At 51.1% G+C, this 21,650-nt stretch overlaps 1 protein-coding gene across 16 annotated transcripts in view; it reads left to right on the forward strand.

Annotated features, from left to right (window-relative positions):
* The window catches only part of Dysf (dysferlin), a 201,704-nt gene that overhangs the window by 99,501 nt on the left and 80,553 nt on the right, over positions 1 to 21,650 (forward strand). For all 16 annotated transcript variants that reach the window (XM_029478331.1, XM_021164302.2, XM_021164299.2 and 13 more), the window contains 7 exons: positions 3,300 to 3,431; positions 3,511 to 3,677; positions 4,751 to 4,865; positions 5,065 to 5,170; positions 5,442 to 5,584; positions 7,499 to 7,672; positions 21,067 to 21,160. In XM_029478331.1, coding sequence (XP_029334191.1) covers positions 3,300 to 3,431; positions 3,511 to 3,677; positions 4,751 to 4,865; positions 5,065 to 5,170; positions 5,442 to 5,584; positions 7,499 to 7,672; positions 21,067 to 21,160 — 931 coding nt within the window. The remainder of the gene's footprint in view (positions 1 to 3,299; positions 3,432 to 3,510; positions 3,678 to 4,750; positions 4,866 to 5,064; positions 5,171 to 5,441; positions 5,585 to 7,498; positions 7,673 to 21,066; positions 21,161 to 21,650) is intronic.

Here is a 21,650-nt window from a genome sequence, read left to right on the forward strand (position 1 = left end):
GAGGAGGAGGAGGAGGAGGAGAAGAGGAAGAAGAAGAAGAAGAAGAAGAAGAAGAAGAAGAAGAAGAAGAAGAAGAAGAAGAAGAAGAAGAAGAAGAAGGAGAAGAGAGGAGGAGGAGGAAGAGGAGGAGGAAGAAAGGGAGGAGGAGGAGAAGGAAGAGGAGGAGGAGGAAGAGGAGGAGGAAGAGGAGAAAGAGGAGGAGGAGGAAGAGGAAAAAGAGGAGGAGGAGGAGGGATGAGTAGCAGCATATTAAGGGCTGTGTGTGTGTGTGTGTGCTTGTGTATGTTTATGTGTATATTCAAGACTTTATTGCTTACTGGGGCTGGTCTCTTTCAAGAATCCTTCCTGGCTTCTAAAATGGCCTCCAGCTCTTCCCCAGTGGCCTCAGCTACTGTTGCTGAAGAGAAAGTGAGTGAGGGCTTGTGGAGGTGCTCCCATCCTTTTCTCTGGGCAGACGTTAGGACACAGAGCCCAGATGGCCTTGGTCATGGCTGTGGCCAGAGGATCAGGACACAGTGTGTACCTCATAAGATGCCTTCTCTGTATGCAGCTACTCTTAGTGGCCAGAAAGCCACCTGTTTGCTTCTAATTGCTCCTAATGCCTCTGCCTTCAGTGCCTCCTCAGCCTTGCTTCTTTCCCAGCCCATTTCCCCAAAGCCTCTCTTGCAGCTGCTCCCTTCTCTACCTCATACCTCCGAGCTTCCAGGAGATCACCATTGACCACATCTCAGCCGTGACTCTTCTGAACTGAACTGTCTGCTGTCTGCTGCCCTACCTGTTTTTGTTTTTGTTGTTGTTGTTGTTGCTGTTGGCTAGCCATTCTTCTTGCCCCTTGGGGTAGGAAGAGAGGGCTGGTTTCAGCTGCAGTTTGTGTGAATGGCTTGTCAGTGTGCTGGTTGCAGTTCTATCTAGCCTTGGGTAGCTCACCAACGCTCTCTGAATAGCCTACTTTCTTCCCACCTATTAAATGAGAATGAGGCTGTCCACCTAATTCAACTGAGGACTGACTTAGACAGTGCTGGTAGTACTTGGTGAGCTAGGTGGTCAGTGGATGCTTGGTCCTCTCTCCCCCTGCTCTCCACTTCCTTTTGGGGCTGTCCCTTGCTCCAGTACTTGGAGATCCAGCCTAGGCTAGTGTGCTGGATAGTTTCATGTCAAACTTGACACAAACTAAAGTCATCTGAGAGGAGTAAGCATTAGTTTTAAAAATGCCTCCATAAGATTGGGTTGTAGGCAAGCCTATAATGTATTTTTTTACTTAGTGATTGAAGGGGGAGGGCCCAGCCCATTGTGAGTGGTGCCACCCATGAGCTGGTGGTCCTGGGTACTATAAGAAAGCAGGCTGAGTAAGCCATGAGGAGTAAACCTGTAAGTAGCACTCCTCTATGGCCTCTGTATGAGCTTCTGCCTTCAGGTTCCTGCCCTGTTTGAGTTTCTGACCTCCTTCAGTAATGAACAACAATTTGGAAGGTAATAAACCCTCTCCAAGTTGCCTTTGGTCATAGTGTTTCATCACAGCAACCGACTCTAACTAAGACAGCCAGGACTGAGATAATTGGTGCACTGGGAGATTGGACTTTTGGAGGGGAAGGGTTTTGTGTGTGTGTGTGTGTGTGTGTGTGTGTGTGTGTGTGTGTGTGTGTTTGGCAGGAACCATGACCTCATGACCTTCCCACCTGCTCCCGGACCATCTGAGGACATTCTTTGTTTGTCCCTAACCTCAAGTTCCATCCTCCCTATTGCTCTCACAGGCTGCCCCTCTCCTGTCTATGTGGCTTGAGGAGGGAGACACAGTGTAGAAATGGCTGGTAGACTCTGGAACACTTCTACCTCCATTCTGACCTCTTGGTCCTGAAGCCTCCAAGAGAATGTGAGCTGAAAATGTTCCCTGATTCCAAGTGAAGGGGGGAAAAGAAGGATATAGAATTGTTTCTCGAAGTCTTCCCCACGGAGTTCATGAGCCTGCCAGTAGCTCCTGAGCAAGCGCTACAAAAATGTTGGCAGCGGGCAGAGACCAAGCAAACACTGGTGTTCCTTAACTTAAACCCAAGCTGGAAAAAGTGAGCACCAGCAGAGGAGAGGAGCCCCAAACTAGACATTTCTTTATTTGCTGTTGCTATTTTGGGTTGGGAAGGCTGGCCCCGTCTGGGGGAGGCTGGTGGTGGGGAGCTCGAGGTGGAGGAGGAAAAGGGGGGAGGCAGGAATTCCTGCCATGTCCCAAGGGCTGGTGGCTTGGAGGGAAAAGGACAGCTAGCCACCCTGAGGGAGGAGATGGCTGAAGTGAAGACCACAGGGAGTTCCGGGGTAAGAAATGTCTCCACACTTCTCCAAGGGACAACTGAGAGGAGGTGGACATGAGGAGCAGGAGCGGGTCAGCCAACAATGGTCTGCGCCACTTCCCAAGCCTTCTCTCAGCACGGGCTCTACCTCCGGGGGCGCGGGGGTCCAGGCCTTCCCACCAGCTTGGGAACCCTCACCCTGTCTTCTCAGCCTCTTCTGAACCCACCCAGACTCCCCCTCTGCTCTCTCATTCTGTGAGGTATCTCTCACCACGCTGTCTCTGCTAGGGGACAGGGTGTCATTTTCAGAGGGAGGAACTCTGCTCCCCAAGGCTGAATCTGACCTTTGGTTTCAGTCAAACGGTGAAGTAATCGTAGGGAACATATATGTGTTTTTAAATGTTGGGTTGTTGTGGTTATTCCACTTGGCAGAGCTTCTGAAGCCTTCGGGATAAAAACCAGCTGAGCAGCGAAGAGTGGTTAACATGCTGATAAGCACTTGAAATTGTGGGGACATTGGATGCGATGCTCGCGTCTCGCCAGAGCATGAAGTACTGAAAATGAAACGAAGTGGCTTTCCTTGCTCCTCTGGTGGAGCTCTGCTGTTTCTAGGATGGTGCTGTCCAGCGCAGCAGCCACACAGAGCCATTTGAATTACTTAATTGGCCAATCATGAAAACTCCATTTCCCTGGTTACACGAGCCACTTTTCAGATGGCTTGTGGGTGCCCTACTGGACCTTGTAGAGATGAGCCTTTTCCACTGTAATGGAAAGTTACTTCAAATGGTAGATGTAAGAAGGTGGTGGGGGAGGGGATATTAGAGACCCTATTGTAGATATGACCCCATCTGTAGGGAGCTCCTACATGGTTGCTATCGTCTTTTTTGATGAATAGGACTCTTGGGGAGAAGAACTTCTATGACATTTGGTGTAGTCCCCCAACAGAGTACACATGACTGGGTGTTGAGTTGTTGTGCTCAACCTGAGGGGCTGTGCATATTTGTGTTTCTTTGATCCCAGTATCCTATGGAAGGTATGCCTGGGGCCCGAATGCCCGTGCAGATTCGGATCAAGCTCTGGTTCGGGCTCTCTGTGGATGAGAAGGAATTCAATCAGTTTGCCGAGGGGAAGCTCTCTGTCTTTGCCGAAACGGTGAGTGCCTGCTAGACTACTGGCCCCTGGGTTCTGAAGATGTGTGACCCTTCACCTCTCTTCTTTTCTTGGTCTACAGTATGAGAACCAGACAAAGCTGGCACTGGTCGGGAACTGGGGCACAACGGGCCTCACCTACCCCAAGTTTTCTGATGTCACAGGCAAGATCAAACTACCAAAGGATAGCTTCCGCCCCTCAGCTGGCTGGGCCTGGGCAGGAGATTGGTTCGTGTGTCCAGAGAAGACGTGAGTGGTAGTCCCAGGGTGTGGAGGGCTAGGCCAGGATACTCAACCATTGCTCCCCCTTCTGCCCAGTCCTTCTTCCCAAGTCCTGAGCCCTGTGAATCCTTCTGTCTTGCTGGTCACAGAGACTGTTATTTGGATCCTCATGGGGCTGGGGCTTAGCAGGAATAGCTCACTCAGAAATAAAGTGTGATATATCTGGGGATGCCTCAGGTGGCAAAGCACTTGTCACACAAAAGGGAGGACTTGGGAAGCTCAGTCCCTTGGAACCCATGATAAAGCCCAGTGTGGGGCCTGTCCATAACCCTCCTATGAGGAGACAGGAGCGGGAATAGGAGAATCCCCTGAGACCTTCGGGCCAACTGGCCTGGCTTACTCAGCAATAAACAATCAAGAGACCTTGCCTCAAACAGATGGTGAGGACTGACATCCAAGATGTCCTCTGACCTCCACATGCACGCCATAGTATGTTTGCATAGCCTTCCCCCCCACAAACCTGTCCCTGCCATGTGTACACATGCACACACACATATATTCATACATATACAGAGTCCTTTATTATTAAGCACACCTTGGAGTTAGCACCCAGCCATGTGCCCTGTCCTCCGTGATACAACAAGTGTCCTGCCATTGCACATACATGACGCTTCCTGTTCCAGATCACTTGAGTAGCCCCACTTTGTGCAGTCCCTCTATGCTTCCTCAGTCACTCTGTCCTCTCTTTTATAGTTGTGTGACACCCAGTAACTTTTTCTTAAGCTTGAAGTATGACACAGAATCAAGCATTAAATCTTCAATGTTGAGCTTGATGACATTTTCCTAGAGCTACCCATTGGGCTTTGGTGCCTCCTTTTGGTCCCTCTTTTCTTCTTGTATCTCAGGTGGCACATTCTTTGGCTTGGGACCATCTCTTCCTGTCCTGGGCCTCCTTCTCACTCTTTGTTCTAGTTTCTTTGCACTACCCCTCCATCTGTGTCATAGTGAGGTTGACAATGCAGGCGGGCTGGGGTATGTGCCATCTTGGAGGCAGGAGATAGTGGGGTGACACTGTTACTCCTCCCCTTCCACCCTAATAGCCTGCTCCATGATGCTGACGCTGGTCATCTGAGCTTCGTGGAAGAGGTGTTTGAGAACCAGACCCGGCTCCCTGGGGGCCAGTGGATTTACATGAGTGATAACTACACAGATGTGGTAAGGGGTTGCTGCAGGTGGGCAGTGCGTGCTTTTTCTGGGGTCCCGGGTGTTGGGTCCCACAAAGAGCCTGTGACCCAGAAAGATGGTTGTTTTCTCAACTGCCCCTACTTGCTGAGATGTCTGCTCTGTGCTCCAGAGGAATGGTGACACATGGCTGCCCAGTCTATCTCCTCACACTTGCCTGTTGTATCCCTAGAATGGGGAGAAGGTACTTCCGAAGGATGATATTGAATGCCCGCTGGGCTGGAAGTGGGAAGATGAAGAATGGTCCACAGACCTCAATCGGGCTGTTGATGAACAAGGTGGGAACACATACAGCCTGGGGTCCCACCCCAGCCAGCTCCAAGTATGCCAGTGAGACAGCTGAAGGCACCAGGCAGTTGTCAGTGGCTAATTAGTTCAGTGGGCTAATTCACCTAGGAAACTTCTTGAAAACACCTCTACTTCAAGCTATCATTTAGGACCAGAGTTTTGAGCTTCTCAGAGTCTAAGCATGCGCTACAAAGAGAGCATTAGCTTAGGATAGATGGAGATTTGCTGACAGTGACTAACAGGTTTCACCCCACGTCCTAGGCTGGGAGTACAGCATCACCATACCCCCAGACCGAAAGCCAAAACACTGGGTCCCTGTTGAGAAGATGTATTACACTCACAGGCGTCGACGCTGGGTCCGACTGCGCAGGAGGGACCTCAGCCAGATGGAAGCACTGAAGAGGGTGAGACAATGGGAGGTGGATGGGAGTGGGGCTTCTGGATGGAGGTGGCCAGTGGACATCGGGTAGACCCGTATGCATTAACTATCATGCGAATGAGCTTGTAGCATTCACTATAGACCTGTATTAGTTATAGTTATATAGATGTATTGCTGTGATGACACGTCATGACCAAGGTGGCTTATAGAAAAGGAGTCCATTTGGGCTTATAGTTCCAGAACGGCTAGAGTCTACCATATTTGAGAAGCAGGCATAGCCGCTGGAAGGAAGCCCAGAGCTCATACCTTGAACCATGAGCATGAAGCAGGGAGGGAATGGGGCACAGATTTAAATTTCAAAGCCCACACCCAGAGACACAGTTTCTCTAGCAAGGCTAGACCACCTAAACCTCCCCATACAGTGCCATCAGTTGGGGACCAAGTATTCAAATCCCCAAGGGACGTTCTCATTCAAAGCACCACAAGACCCAGTGAATTCAGTGACAGGTCACACTCAGATCAATTTAGCATACTGAAACTATAGGTCACACTCTGCACACAGATCACAATCCCCCACCACAACACAGACCACACACTCAAAACATGTAGGTCAGACCAGGCTCCACAGATCACACCTGGTACTCACGGATGCCCACAAATACATAGAGTAGATATGAGTCAGGTGGACTTTTCTGGTAGCATTCACTTACAGTCCCAGGATGCTCCAGGATGTCAGAGAAGTGCCTTGTTTTTGGCTTCCTAGAGGAAGACTCCATAACATGGAGGCTATGCTGTGGCAGGCAAGGCTTGGCCTGGCAGGGCCCTTGAACCCTGCAGATAGGAGGTTCAAGGCAGGGGATGGGGTGTGCACTCTCTGAGTTGTCTGCCATTGGCTACTGCCTAGCAGGACGTCCTCTGACACACATGTCTTCACAGGGAGGTGGTTTACTAGTGGTGGGCTGTGTCCTGGGCCCACACTTCTAGCTGCCGGTGATAGGCCAGAGTGTGAATGTGTCGGCTTGTGAAGGGCCAAGTGAGAGCCATCACTGTTTACCCGGAACATGCCGTGGAACATGGGACAGGCCCACAGTACTTCCTTGTGAGCACACATGACAGCATATGCTTGTTCCAGAGTCTGGGGATGCCTATGCTTAACCCAGCCTCAGTACCTGCCTTCCTTTGATCCTCTTGGCATCTACTCTCCATTCCTAAGAACACATTTGGGTTTTGGTAGCAGAACCAGGCCTCTCCCACTGTAAGTGCAGTCTTTAGGGGAGCCGGCTTTCTTCTTCCTTGGAGCAGAGGCTCTAGAGAGGGATGTCTGGGGTCTGAGGAGAGGCAAGTGTTTTGGACAAGCTGCTGTGAACCAAGCTGACACTTCTTTCTCTCCATGGAGGATATCCAGTTGTTAGAGGTGTGGGCTTTGTTTAGGGGGTTCAGACTGAGTTGATATCTAACAGCAGTGCTACGTCACTCTCTCACGGGGCCCAGGGCCGGGCATTTCCAGGCTTCGTGTGGGAAAGGATCCCCTTAGGGGAGAGGCAGGTGCCCCTCACAGTTGGCTTAGGTCCACATTCTGGTGAGAAGTAGTTTGGGCTTGGGAAGCGGTCTCTATATTTTGCCTCTGAACTGTAGACCCATTTCTGTGTTTAGAACCTGGGATGTGAAGGATAAAAAGGAAACAAGAGGGAAAACTTGGATTTGGGCAGTCCACCCCTAGTTCAAATAAACAGCCCTGAAGAAGCCAGTGTCTAGCCCAGCTGCTCTCTACCTTCTCCACTGGCCTCCTCAGCTACCTTGTGTCCTAGGAGTGTCCTTTCCCTCCTGGGTTTCCTATTCAAGGCTGCTCAAAGCCACCTTCTTCCAGGTGGCTCTTCCAGGCTTACCTCTTGGAATCCTGCCCTGTCTCTCCCTCTTAGCTGCCTCCTTTCTCCTGCAGCACAGGCAGGCAGAGGCTGAGGGCGAGGGCTGGGAGTATGCCTCTCTCTTTGGCTGGAAGTTCCACCTGGAGTACCGCAAGACAGATGCCTTCCGCCGCCGCCGCTGGCGCCGCCGCATGGAGCCGCTGGAGAAGACAGGACCTGCAGCTGTGTTTGCCCTCGAGGGGGCCCTGGTACATTGGGTTGCATCTGGCTGGGCTTGGGTGGGGTACAGCATGCCTTTCCAAGACTGATGTGGGACAGGCACGGAGCCCCCAGGGTCATGGCTTAGATGGAACATTGGCCAGTCATCCTGGCTTTGGTCCCCGGTGGGGTGGCATGTAGGGAGAGTGAACAGCATTCTGGGTGTCTTCCTAAAATAAGACAGCTTCTTTCTTGACACTGGAAGACCCACTGCTTCTCTGAGTGTGAAGATGAGAGCAGAGGGGGAGGCAGCCTGGGCCTCTGAGTGGCTCACCGGACAGCAAAGCCAAAGGACTTGAGCTTCCTGCAGAGATGGGCTGGGATAGATGGGAAAAGTCTGGGAGTGACTGGAGAGGTCTGGTGACGTTGGCATATCCCTGGCTGGACATAGTTCTCCCCAGGCAGAGACTTGCTAGGGTTTAGGGGAGATATGCACCTGTGAAGGAGAATTTTTGAATGGCTACCTGTGGCTTTTCCATAGTTAGTAAGTAGTACTGAGGTTGGCTCAAGTTACTCAAGATCTGGGTGATGAGTCCCAGAAAGAAATGATGGCATACAGCCTGTTCTCTGCTCTCTGTTCTGCTGGACTAGAGACTCTTGGAGACAGTATGAAAGGCCTGAATGAAACCACCACTTCTGACATGGAGCCGGCGTTACGTATGCATTCTTTGTGGGTGCTCTGGGGTGTGAACCTGGGAAGCAGGCCCTATTATTAGCCTGTATACACAAGGGTATCTGTATCAGTGTCTATGTGCAAGTCAGTGGGTCAGGGCAGCTTAAGGCCTGGGAGAGTCTAGTGGGGTGGGCCCAGGAGTGATGAATGGAAGCAGAGAAGGAGGTGGCAGACAGTGGTGGCCCCTAAAAGCTGACCAGAGAGGCCCTTCATCTCAGTAGTACAGGAGAGGAGACCCTCTGGAGGCCAGGTGACAGCCTGTCACAGGCTCATAGAGAGAACCTTTCAGTCCGAGACAAAGCCTGGGAGAGAAGAAGATTCATCAGAGAACTGTCAGTCAGGACAGGAGCAGATGAGATAGATCTGTGGTTTCCATGAGGCAGGGCTCTGGGTGGCTGACTTTGTCCTGTGGTGGCCTGGTTTGGGCACTTGGCAGGGTCTCAGGATGGTCCTGTGGCTGAGGCTGGAAGTGGGGGAGGAAGAACTTCAGGAAGGCCTGGCAAGCACTGAAGGGAGTGGACTCATTCCCATTAGGCTGGGGAGATGCGTAGTGTGGATACTACAGAGAGACCCCACTCTTATGGGCTGGTGAGCAAAGGGGCTTTGGGCCTCACTTAGCTGGAAAGTGCTGGAGAGGAGCCAGGTATTAGGTGGCAAGAAATTGAGATTTTCAGGGCTGGCTTTCTTCTTGGAAGCAGCGGTGATGCCGGTGGCAGAAGATATGCCACATCCTGATAGCCACAGCTAGACAAAGTCACGCTGTCCTCCTCCCAATATGGAGAGCCCAGAGTGGTTCAGTTCTGGGAGAAAAATGGCCCTAGCTGATTGGGTGCCTACACCAGGCCCTGGGCCTGCGGTGGCAGGTGGGAGGTTTGGGGTGACCACACTTGGGTTCTGTGATTGACAGCATCACTAGCTTTGATAGAGGATGTTCTGAAAAGGAAAAGAAACGGAAAATAGTGGTAAGCAGAGAGTTCTGGAAGGGCAGCTCCGGGACTCTTACAGGCACCAGGGAGCTGGGGCTATGTTGAGCATAGGTGAGGTCTGGCTGGAGCAGGGACTGGGAACCATGAGTAAAGTAGTTATGGAAAGTAACTGAGGAGATGTCAGAAGATCCAGGGATGAGACAACCACATGAAGAAGGAGCCCAAGGACCAAGGTGGTATTTGGAATGGCAGAAGGAGACACAGGGGTGTTAGAGGCTCAGTAATGTTAGATGGGAAGGGAGCTGAGAGTGCGAAACTACAGGGTGAGCCCAGTGTTACTATGAGTTCACTGCTGGCTCTGATAAGTCTGCCATTCAGTGTAGCTCTGGGAGGAGAGCAGATCTAGTAGCTACCCTGCAGACCACCAGGGCAAGGAAGCAACTGGGGTTGGGTGTCAGCTGGGAGGGGCGGGACACATGGCTAGAGGTACTACCCAGAAACACACACATGAAGGCAGGTTCCTTGGAGAAGGAAGTCAAGCAAGACTGGGAGATGTGGGCCCAAGATTGTTGAAGTAATGACTGGAGGAATGGGGCAGGCTGGTCATGAGCTTTCTCAGAAGCAGAGACACTGACTACTCTTGTTTATGGAGGGGCATGTCATGGGAGAATCACTGAAGTCACACGTCACACTGACAGACATGGAAGGGTTGGTGGATTTTGATTCATTTGTGATTAGCTTATGACACATGGAAGGAACCAGCCCCAGGAATCCCTCTGCATCTCTGGGGAACATGACTGCCAGAGAATCTGAGGGAGATAGTCTTATTGCTACCGTGCATCACACATAATTCTGCAGTCTCCTTAGGGGTTCAGTGGACAGAGCCATTATCCTCTTTGGTAGTAACTGCCTGGATCACTTTGTAACTGAGCGCATGGAATCCTTTCAGCTCCACATACTCATGAGACGTGAGTACTCAGACTCATGATCACACCCTACATGGCCCCATACCACACTCCCTTTCTACTGCCACCTTCACATGTTTCTAGTCTGGTCTAAGCTTCCTGGCCTTGCCCTGGAACATTCTGGTGTCTTGGCCCAGGGACCAGAACTCATGCCCATGCTGCATCTCAGGACAGATTGCCTGGTGTTCTGTTACCAGGACACCACTGCTGGTCCTGATGTCTGCTGATGCCTGCCCTGACCTAGGTGTATGTGTGATGATAGGGTGACAGGCTTCAGGGGTGCTCCGGATCCTGCTGCATTTGCCTCCCATGCCTCTGGGACTCTGTTATATCATTCATGGAAGAGATTATATCTCAGCAGCCCTGGAAGATTAGCAGTGACTGTGCAGACTAATGAGCAGAAGTCAACTAAGGACTGGTTACAATGCCGGCTCTGATGCAGTGTCTGGGTCGGGTACCAAGCGTCTCTACATCTAACAAGGTCCCAAGGGCTGCTGCTGCTGCTGGCTTCAGGGCCATCTTTGAGTAACAAGGACAGAAGATAGCATGCATTGACTTCCACTTAGATGCTTTTCTGAGAGATGCTGGGTGTATGACCAGTGTTCATGGGTGGTGGGGCAAGATCAGATTGCTTGTACTGCTGCCCTTTGGTGGATTCGGTGCTAGTAGCTTGGTCCATGAGGAGCTCCTCTGTGATTTGAGTTTGGGAGAGAGATACTTATGTGCGAGTGTGAATAAACCTGCTGCCTTCTGTATCGTAGCTGTTCTATAGTTATTCCAGGGTGACCATGCTGAGGGGGAGGGTGCTTGGAGGAGGTTGTAGAGATCTTGAAAGAGCCAGGGAAGGACTGTGGGTGGGGTTAAGGGAACCTCCTGGGAATCTGATGGGTTTGACTGTCTGGGCCACTGCACCAGGCCTGGTTATGCCTTGCCTTCTAGTACCCCTCCCCTGGCCTGTGCATCCTTGGCAGGGCTGGGCCTGGTCTGCCAGTTCCCTCTGGAAATCGTCTCTTTGGAAGGCAGGCCCTGTCTGCTCGTTAGCACCAGCAGCAGGGGCCAAGCCTGGCTCCCTCCTCAGAGCGGGAGGCCCTGGCTCAGTCTGCTAAGCGTCTGCTGTCTCCATCCCGCGCATTATTTTATTTTCGTATTATTCTTTTTCCAGCTAATATCCTGGCATTCCCAAAGACACCGGGTTTCATAATCTTCCTGGCGTTCCCAGGGAGCTGGGAATCGGAGTACAAAGCCGCTATTATAGCGTGTTCCATCAGCCTCCTCCTTACCCCACACCCCTTACTGCCGCCACAACCACCACCGCCCGGCTCCCACCCAGTCACCCCCTCCTGACGCCACCAGCCTCTCTGGGAACTCTGGTGACGGCTGCTGTGGATGAGCTCACGGAATCTGTCCTGTTGCCCTTGCCCTAGGCCTGCCCTCCAGGCACAAGGATTTTTCCAAGCCCTGCCTCTGCACTTGGCCTTTCGAGAGGGGCAAAGCTTCCTGAGCTTCAGAGCAGTCTCCCTGGGAGGGAGGAGACAGGCCTGAAGCACATGCTGGCGGCCTTGGTGCCTTCTAGAACTGAGAAAGACTTCCACGCTCAAAGGTGACATGTGACATGTGAACCTTGGAGCTGCAGGAGAATTGGGAAGTTGGATGCATCCCTCCCTCCCGTGTGTGTGTGTGTGTGTGTGTGTGTGTGTGTGTGTATGTGTGTATTCTCCTGACCTTTGTCAGATCTAATGCTTGCATATGTGTCTGTATGATGGCTAAATTCTAGTGTCAGGCCCTGGCATTATCTACTCCTCTAGGACATCCAAGTTTCTAAGAAAGAATTACTGTATCTTTTTTAACCACATATCAGGGATCATGCAGATAGGTTTACATGTTGCCTTGTAGGCTGATATTAGCCCATTTTACAGTTGGGGACAACTAGCCTAGCTCCTATCCACACATGGCTCTTTAAATTCTTTTCTAAAGTAACCAGAAGAAGGAAGTGCACTTCCCGTCACACTGGGTGGTGCAGCTATGGTGTAGTGATGTCATAGATGGTTCTTCAGGTCCTGCGTGTTACTACAGAAGAAACAGATCTGCGTCTGTCCCAGCACCTGCCTAGGGTTCCTTCCCCCTCCTCGGGCACTTTCTGACTCTTGGCCAGGCCACCAACTGCTATTTCCACCTTCATTCTCACTGGTGTACCTTTTCCCCCACCCAGGGTGCTTTGGGGTGGCCGTAGGAAGAGAGGATCTGAAGCCTCAGAAGGCTGCACTTGGCCAGGCTCGCATCCTTGGTTATCCTCGCTCCCTACAAGGATGCTAAGCTGGGTACAAAGTCAAAGGGGCATCTCAGTTCCTTGGGGCAGCCAGGTGTGGTGATTCCATCTCACCACCCAGGGAAGCTGCCGCTCAGGAAGCCTGCAGATGGCTGAGACCAAAGTCGTGAGAACCCTTGGAGACAGGTGTCACCACCTTGGGCCATTGTCAGGGAAGGGGAGCTGTGAGTTGCGAGGGCTGGAAAGATGGTCAAGGAAAGGGCAGTGCCAGTGTGAAGTAACTCAAGACTTGAGCTGGCTGGAAATGAGGTCCCATGTGGTTTGGCCAAGGTGGGGCTATCTCTGGATCTGGATGAAGCCATGCTGTGTGCCTGGCACCTCCAGCCCAGTTCCTCCTCTGCGAGGCCTCCTTCAAAGATTTGCCTCCTGAGTAGCTATGGCTGGAGGTGGCTGACTTCTTGGAGGACTGCTTTGTATATGGGCCCCCAGGTTCCTTTCTTGAGACAAGGTTTCATGTATCCCGGATTACCGGTCTTGATCTCACTATGTAGCCTAGGGTGACCTAGAACGTGTGATCTTCCCCACCTCTTCGATGGGGACTACAGATGTGCACTACCCATTATAACTTTACATAGTGCTGCAGACTGAACCCAGGGCTTTGCTCATGCTAGCTAAGCATTCTACCCATTGAGCCCCATCCGCAGATCCTAGGGGCTCTTGACCATCTGAAACAAGCACTTGCAGCCTACCTGGCATTGTGCTAGCTGGGACTTGAGGGCTGGTACCCCATTCAAACCGAGGTCTCCCATCCCTCCTGTTTGCCTGCTAGAGAGGACAGTTTGATAATGTCCCCTAAATATATGGGCCCTGTATCTGCCTTGCTCTAACTTGGGTTTTAAATTGTTGAGGCCCTGAGTGTGTGTGCCTGCACAGTTGGAGCCCTGAGTATGATGTCACATGCGAGGGTCTATGTTCTTCTATTCCTAATTTTTAAAAAATCTGGCCTGGGGTATTATTAACAGTCATTCTAAGAAAACAGATGTGAAGAATCAGGGCACTTCCAGGCAAAGTGGGACAGACACTTGTTGAAATTCTTGAGGCAGCTGGCACAGGAAAGAACCTGTCCTGGATGTCTCCACAGCCTGCACATGCGCACAGAGGGAGGAGACCTTGGGAGGACACTGGGCCCGGATCAGCCCACACGTGGCACTGTGCACTCTCCAGGTTGCCTGGTGCCTTCCCAACTCCTTGAAGCTCGCAGGCAGTAGTTTTGCAAAGATTTTAGTGAAGACTTTAGCGGCTGAGTCCAAACCCTGGTTCCAGCTGCAAATTAAATGGGGTTGCACCCTTGCCTGTTATTCTACTTAAAACCTGATTGGGAAGGGAGGTCTCCAGTTCACTCCCTCTTTTAAAGGGCTTTCTTCCCTTGGTCTGGCCTGCTGTCTTGTGTGGGGCTTGTGTGGTGGCAGCCAGGAGAGTGCCCTGGGTTCTGGGTGTGACTTTGGGCCCCAGCCTGGCCCTCAGCCCTCTGCAGTTATCCGGAACGTTGCTTAGATGCTCCAAACTGATGGATTCTGGGAAAGAAACCTTGGTCTTGTTAGAGAATCCACTGTTTAACTTCAGGGGAGAGAATAGCCACTCTTGAACCTTAGTTTTCTCACCCATCAGATGACGGGGAAGATAATGGCATAGCAAAACAAGAATAGACCAGGGTTAACACACTGCAGACCTCCAGCCCATGGCCTGTTTTGGCAAATACACCTCTGTTGGCGCAGAACCAATGTCAGTCCTGGATGGCCTGTCACCACGTTGTGCCCTGATGGGCGCTGCATCTGTGACAGATCTAGCATAGCCCACAGTGTGAAGGTGTAAACGGCTTGGCTGTTTGTGGAGGTCCCTCATGTCCTGTTCTAGGTCACGCACCACAGGCGCCTGTGGCTACTGACTTTGTTTATAGATAATGTCTAACCAGCCCTAGGAGGCAGGCTCCATTAGGAACCCAATTTGAAGACAACTTGTTGATTCAGTTGATGGGAACCAGGGGAAGCGGTCCATATGTTATCCCAATGTTCCCTCAGAGCTGCTGATGAGGTCACAGTGAAGACAGTGGAGATCTGGAGGGTCATCTGAGGGTTTGCCAGCCAATGCCCAACTGCCAGCTCTCCAGTCAAGGCCCAGCGAGGACCCCCAGTTCAGGCTTGGAGCACGTGGGGCATTTCCCAGATGTGTATGGATTTTCTTTTTTGTTTTCTTTGACTTTTTTAAAGATAGAGTCTCATGATAACCTAGGCTGCCCCAGACCTCACCCTGTAACTCAGGCTGCCCTAGAACTTCTTGCTCTCTCATGCCATGGGATCCCACGAGCCACCTCTGATTTGAAATATAGTTTCATTTAAAAAATATTTATTTTATGTATATGAGTACACTGTAGCTGTACAGATGGTTGTGGGTCATCATCTGGGAATTGAACTCAGGATCTCTGCTTGCTCTGGCCCCGCTCGCTCCAACCCAAAGATGTATTTATTGTTAAATGTAGGCACACTGTAGCTGTCTTCAGACACACCAAAAGAGGGTGTCAGATCTCATTATGGAGGGTTGTGAGCTACCATGTGGTTGCTGGGATTTGAACTCAGGACCTTCAGAAGAGCAGTCAGTGCTCTCAACTACTGAGCCATCTCTCCAGCCTGAAATATAATTTTTTAAGTTGTAAGTGTAGACAGTTTCCTTGTTTGTCTAGTAATGGCCTTGCAGAGCCCCAAGTCTATAATCTACCCTGTGGCTATGGAGTAGCTTCAACACTTATCACCCTGGGGTCTTTAGCCCTATTTGTAGGAACAGACAGATGGGTGATGCTTAATTCCTGCTAGTAGGGTCCTTCCCAGTGGCCCAGACACCAGGCTCTTCTTGCTTCTTCTTCCTGTCCTGTGATGGGAGTAGTCTTTCCTGGAAGAAGGAAGAGGGCACCCACTTGTGCTAGGTTATGGCTCTCTGCTTGACCTGGCCAATGCAGGGAGAATTCCAGGAGTCTCCTGGATGGTCCCAACTTTCCTCTGAGGCCTTGCTGATTCCTCCCCCAGTCATGGTGTGGCATCTGAGGCACTGTCCCCAGTGTTCTAAGCTTGTGATTGCTCTGCCCACCTTTTCCTCACTGTCTCCCTCTTTCCTTCCCACATGGGTGCTGATAGGGTCCCCCAGAATTTGGGTCATTCAGAACTCCCCTTTGAGACTAGAGCAGCCTTCCTGGTGGGTAGTGTATAGCTCTCAAAGAACCCCAAGCATGTTCTTGGACCTTTTCTAAGTCCCCATCTCATCTGGATAAGGGAGGGGGAACCCCTTTTGTAAGGCACCCAGAACCTGCCCACCTCCTTTTGGTTGAAGGACTTGGAGGTCAGTACTGGACAGGCCCAACCAGCTTGGCTTCAGCTTTGGGGACATTTGGGGGCACTCCATAGCATCTCCGAGGCCTACTTTCTATTCCTTACTGCCTCAGGCTCCTTCAGGGATCCATGGCCTCCTGCCGGGCAGCAGTGGGTTGGAGGCGGCCCAGTCCCCTGCCGAGGGAGCCACAGGATCCCATATACAGCTTGCCCTAGGACACAGTGTGTGGCCACAGACGGCATGGCTGCCAGCCCCAGCCTGGGAGTCTCCACATGAGCTATGGAGTGAAGAATGTGACTGTGGGAAACCCAATGCCCTAGGCCAACAAGGCTGGGTAGGAGTGGGTGAGGGGCGGATGGCAGTGACCCCAGCAGCGGCATCCCATGACACCTGGCGTTCACAGAGTCCCACTAGGCATCCCCACTCCAGTTTCCCCACCTGCCACTTCAGCCCTCCTTCGCTCCCCCTACCCACGATTACACCACACCTATTGCAGGAAAAGCCTTCCCAAAAGGGAAGCTCCAAAAATCCTGCTCTGCCCTTCTGATAATATTGAGCAGCCTGTTGGTTACCAAGACATCCTGGGGGTTCCTCCTAAGGCAGAGTCAGACCTCCTGAGGTGAGGGGAACACTGTTAGCCACACAATTAACTTCCTCCTGTCTGGGATCTTTGGTCCTTGAACTGCCCATGTTGCCCAAGGTAAGGCAGGCTGAGTTTTCTGTCACTGGAGCCAACTCTGGGCCAGGGATATGACCAGGGTGTGTGGTATAAAGGTTGTTTCCACATGCCTTTCCTGCTTCCTTCAGAAGACAAACTGGAGAGGTAGCAAGCTGCTGAAAGTGGGCAGCCAAAAAAACAAAAACAAAACAAAACAAACAAACAAACAAACAAAAAGCTCATGCTTTGCAATGACCTAGCTGAAGGAGGATCCAAAGTTAGGAGAGCAGAAAGGGCAAGCCGAGTGGGAAGGACAGCGTGTGCAAAGGCCCTGTGGCAGAAGAAGGAGGGTGAGCTTAAGACTTTAAAGAAAGCTAAAGGGGAAGAAGTGGAGCTTTGGGTGAGGAATTGCTTAACACACGACTGGAGAAACGACATAGTTAAGTAGAGACCCTAAATGGCAGGGCCTGAGGGCAGGGAGTTTGTCATCCCTTTTTAAATGAATGTTTCTAAATGAAGGGTACTGCTCTTCCCTTAGGTGGCATCTGACAGTGTCTGGAGACATCTCGGCAGTCATAACTAAGTGGGATACTACTGATAGCTAGCTAGGCGACCAGGGATACTTCAAACCTGCTTAGGGTACCAGTGGCCTCGCCATGGGGAGTATCCCAGGGCAGAGTGTTCACAAGCCCACAGATGAGAACCAGGGTTTCAGGAACTTGCCATCGGCCATGCTGGCCACCTTTCCTTTATCCACTCTGAGAGCTCCAGGCACATGGCCGGTCCTCCTGCTTTACTGTAACTGCACATGGCCTGGGGTGGTCCTCAGAGAGCATCATCTACCCAGAACATGAAACTTTGCCCTGGTTGCCTCTGCTTAGGACAGGTGGCTTCACACTTCAGACGTTGTTCTTTGTTCTCTGAGGGATGTCTTCCCTTGTCTGAACCCCGGCTTCTGTTCTCTATTTTGAAAGTTCCAAGGTCCAGCTCTGGGGATGGTCCCTGGATTTGATTACTACATAGTGATGATGGAGAAGGTAGAGAGTTGCCAATTGACTGACTGGTACCAGTATTACCAGGCCTCCGTTCACACGCTGACTTGGGTGGTGTCTCTCTGGGCTCTTTTCCTCCGCTTGTCTCTGAGAATTGCTTTAGCCCTCGTCTTCTTTCTGGAGAAAGATGCTTTCAGACAAGGCAGGCCTTGTCCTGGGTTAGATCCACCAACTCAGTGATGTTTTTAAGGCCTTGTTGCGCTAAGCACTGTTGGAGGTGCCTGGTTATTGTGGTACCTTCCTGGAGCCCACATTAGCCATGATCAGTATATTAACCAGCATATTACACATCAACATCATGGAAAGGAGCAAAACCGTATAGTGTCTGTGAGGTCCCTTTGGGGTACATGAGGGTGCTGGAAGGCTGGGTTTTAGAGTGGATTTCCCTGGCCCCTTTGAGAGGTGATATCTCTGAGGTGACAAAGGGGTCTCAGGGTATCCCTGGTGTTTGAATGTAAGTGAAGTGCTGGTGTTAGGATGTCCCTACCCTGAAGCCCCAGTTCAGTCTCTACAGACGTTCAGCAGGGAGGGATTTCTCTGCCTGCTTTGAGACATTAATGGGGTCTGTTTAGGGTGATGTTCAGACCCCCTGGGAGATTCAGTCTCTGCCTCTCTATCTCTGTCTCTCTCTGTGTATGTTTGTGTCTCTCTCTGTCTCCCTCTCTGTCTCTCTGTCTCTGTGTCTCTGTCCCCACCCCCACACCCCACCCCCGTATACCCAACAGGTAAGTCAGAGACAGGCTAGGCTCCAAGTTGTCCCTCTGCCTGGCTCTAGGAGTATATCTGCCCTGCCTCCCAAAGTGCTTTTCCCAAATAATCCCTGGTCCCAGATCAGATGGGGATGGCCAGAGGACTCTGGACCATATAGGGTGGCTGGGCCTTCTTTGGAAGGCAGGTCAGTCAGGTCAGGAAACCTAGGCCTCATGAATTTTCAAGAGGAATTCTAATAGGCCCTGAGCCAGGCCTGGAATATCTGGCGTAGCCCCTGTGCTCCCAGGGAGGGGAATACCTCTTCTAATCTCAGGCTGCAGGCACAGTACTTGCATATGGATCCAGAAAATACTGCCAGCAGCTTGGAGAGAGGCACTGTGAGGGGAGATGGGAGGGGAGGTACAGTGTGTGTGTATGTGTGTATGTGTGTGTGTGTGTGTACGTACTGGTAGTTTCAGCAAGCAGCGATGTATTGTGGGTCCTGTGAGGTGGGCAACTTCCCTACATGTGCTCAGCCAGTTATACTGCCTGCTTGTAGGATACCTGTGTCTGGATGGGCTGAGGACAAGTGGCTGAAATTCTGTATTGTCCATTCCCAGAAGAGCCTGCTTTCTGCTCCCCACTTAAGCAGTGACAGACACATCAAGGTGTGTGTGCATGCTTGTGTGTGTGTATGTATGTATGTATGTATGTATGTATGTATGTATGTATGTGTGTATGTATGTGTGCTTGCGTGTGTGTGTGTGTGTATGTGTGTGTATGTGTGTGTGTATGTATGGTGTGTGTATGCATGTGTGTTTATGTGTGGTGTGTGTGTATGTGTGTGTGCATGCATTTGTGTGTGTGTATGTGTGTGTGTGTAGTGAACTGTTACATCTAGGGGCCATGAAGCCCCACTTTCAGTGCCCTTGCCTGCTTTCCATGTGTCCTTGTGACTTATACCCCCTAAGGCTTGTCCACACTTGATCTGCCAAAGCCCAGAGACCCTCTAACTGGGAGAGGAGCCCTACGGGCATCAGATGCCTATTCTTGAGGCAGGGTACTAGTGTGGCAGGGCACAGGCCAAGTGGTTTGCTTTTCGTGAGGGAACCCCAGGACTTCTGGGGTCCATACCTGCCTGGGAGACAGAATCTTAGGTGTGACTGGAGTCTGAATCTGTCTGTGTATAATACCCTCTGTGTTGTTGCTCTCTCTCTCTCTCTCTCTCTCTCTCTCTCTCTCTCTCTCAGACAGACAGACAGAGTGAGAGATGTGATGCAGAAGGAACACATGAGCAATAGTATACATTTCTCAAAGGCACCAGGAAGGCACTGATCTGGAGCTCACTATGTAGATCAGACTGTCCTTGATCTCAGAGATCCACCTGTCTCTGCCTTCCAAGTGCTGAAAATAAAGGAGTGTGACTCCATGTCCAGCTGAAATAACTTTCTTAATATGTGTGTATGCATATGTGTATGTGACTGTATGGGAGTCATATGTGTGTTGGGGTGGTATGTGTGTGATGTGTTGGGTAATGTATGTGTGGTAGTGGTATGTATGTGGTGTATGTGGTATGTGTTGAGGTGGTGTGTGTATGTGTGGGAGTGGTGTGTGTGTGTTGTATGCAGTGTATATAGTGTGTGTGTGTGTGTGTGTGTGTGTGTACTCTGGAAACCTCAGGGGGAGGATTCCACAGAAGCCATCTATCTTGCTTTTAAGGACAGAGTTTTTTCATTGGCCTGGGGCTTGCAATTAGGCTAGGCTGCCTGTCTTTGTCTCCCCAGCATTGGGGTTACAGGTGTGGGCTACCACATCTGGCATTTTAACATGGGTTCTGATGATTAAATTCACATCTTCATGTGTGTGAGGCAAGCATTTTACTGACTAAATCACATCTGTAGCCACTCCTGGAATAATTCCTAACACATAGGAATGTGTGTGTGTGTGTGTGTGTGTGTGTGTGTGTGAGAGCGTGTGTGTGTGTGTGTGTGTGTGTGTGTGTGTGAGCGTGTGTAGTGCATAGTCACTGACATCCATCCCCTCAGCCCTATCCCTGTGCCTTATTCCCTTAAGACTGGGATTGTTAACCTTTGAGCATGTACTTACTGCATGCCAGGCAGTTTCCTAAGAACTACTCATCTATCTTTAATAGGCACAGCAACTTTCTGAGCTGGACACTGTATAATTATCTCTGATATACAAAAAAATGAGTCAGAGAGGTTAAACAACTTGTCTGAAGTCACAGGGACAGTTAGTGACAGGCAGCATCAGAACTCAAGTGATCCAGTTCCAGAGCCGTGTTGAGACTGTGGCCAAAGGATGTGGAGGGGCACCACTGTACCCTTCTCCTATCTGCAGGGGGAAGCCCGGTGTGGGAGCCGGGGCCCATGCAGCTGCAGCAGGACCTCGGTGCATAGCAGAGGAGCATGTCCCTCCTGCATGTGTAGCTTGGTCCCTTTGCAAGGACAGGAGAGGAGAAGACCTTGTTCTTGGGACTGTTAAGGGCAGCTGTGGGGACCATGGCCTGCCTGAAGCCCAGGCCTGGGTTAAGGGCAGCGATCCTTGGTGTCAAGTGGGAGAGATGGGACAAATCACTGGGTCTGAGCAGAAGCACCCTGCCCCTCAGGTATAAGAACCTCTGAAGGATTCAGACCCACAGCTGCTTCTGGATTGAAGCCATGTATGTCCAGATTAGGAGGACTAACATCAGGGTTTGCTGGGAGCAGGGTTCCAGGGTCAGTTTTCTATTGTTCCCTGATAAGCTTTGTGTCTCCAGGGTGGCATGGTGGATGACAAGAGCGAAGACTCCATGTCTGTTTCTACCCTGAGCTTTGGCGTTAACAGACCCACAATCTCCTGCATCTTTGACTGTAAGTGACGTTCGGTGGCATCTGTGTATGCATGACCTCATACTTGGGGTGAAGTTCCATAGTCAGAAGTAAGTGTGCATGTGTGTGGGTGCTTGTATGTGTATGTGTGTGTGTGTGTGTGTGTGTGTGTGTGTGTGTGTGTGTGTGTGTTGAGGTTCTAGAGAACTAACTGTGTGTGCTTTCAAGCCAGTTGGGTGTTTTGGTATGTGTGCCCACATGCATGCCCACATGCATATCTGTGTGTTAGAGATGAGATTGTGTGCATTCAAGTTCCTGTAATCATGAGTTTGGTCTTGCCCTCTCTCCTTCCCTGTCTCTCTCCTTGGGATTGGGTAGCCTCAAAGGATGCCAAGTGCTGCTTCCGAGCTAGGATCTGTCTTCCTAACCAAAAGAGGCTCACTCTGTATGATGGCTGTTGTCCTTTGCATATTCAGCTAGAGTCTGCTGCCCTTCCTGGGGCAAACCCTCCTCTTCCTGTAGCTCCAGCCCT

Source organism: Mus caroli, chromosome 6 (genome assembly GCF_900094665.2).
Source record: "Mus caroli chromosome 6, CAROLI_EIJ_v1.1, whole genome shotgun sequence".
In the NCBI taxonomy this organism is placed as follows: Eukaryota; Metazoa; Chordata; class Mammalia; order Rodentia; family Muridae; genus Mus; species Mus caroli.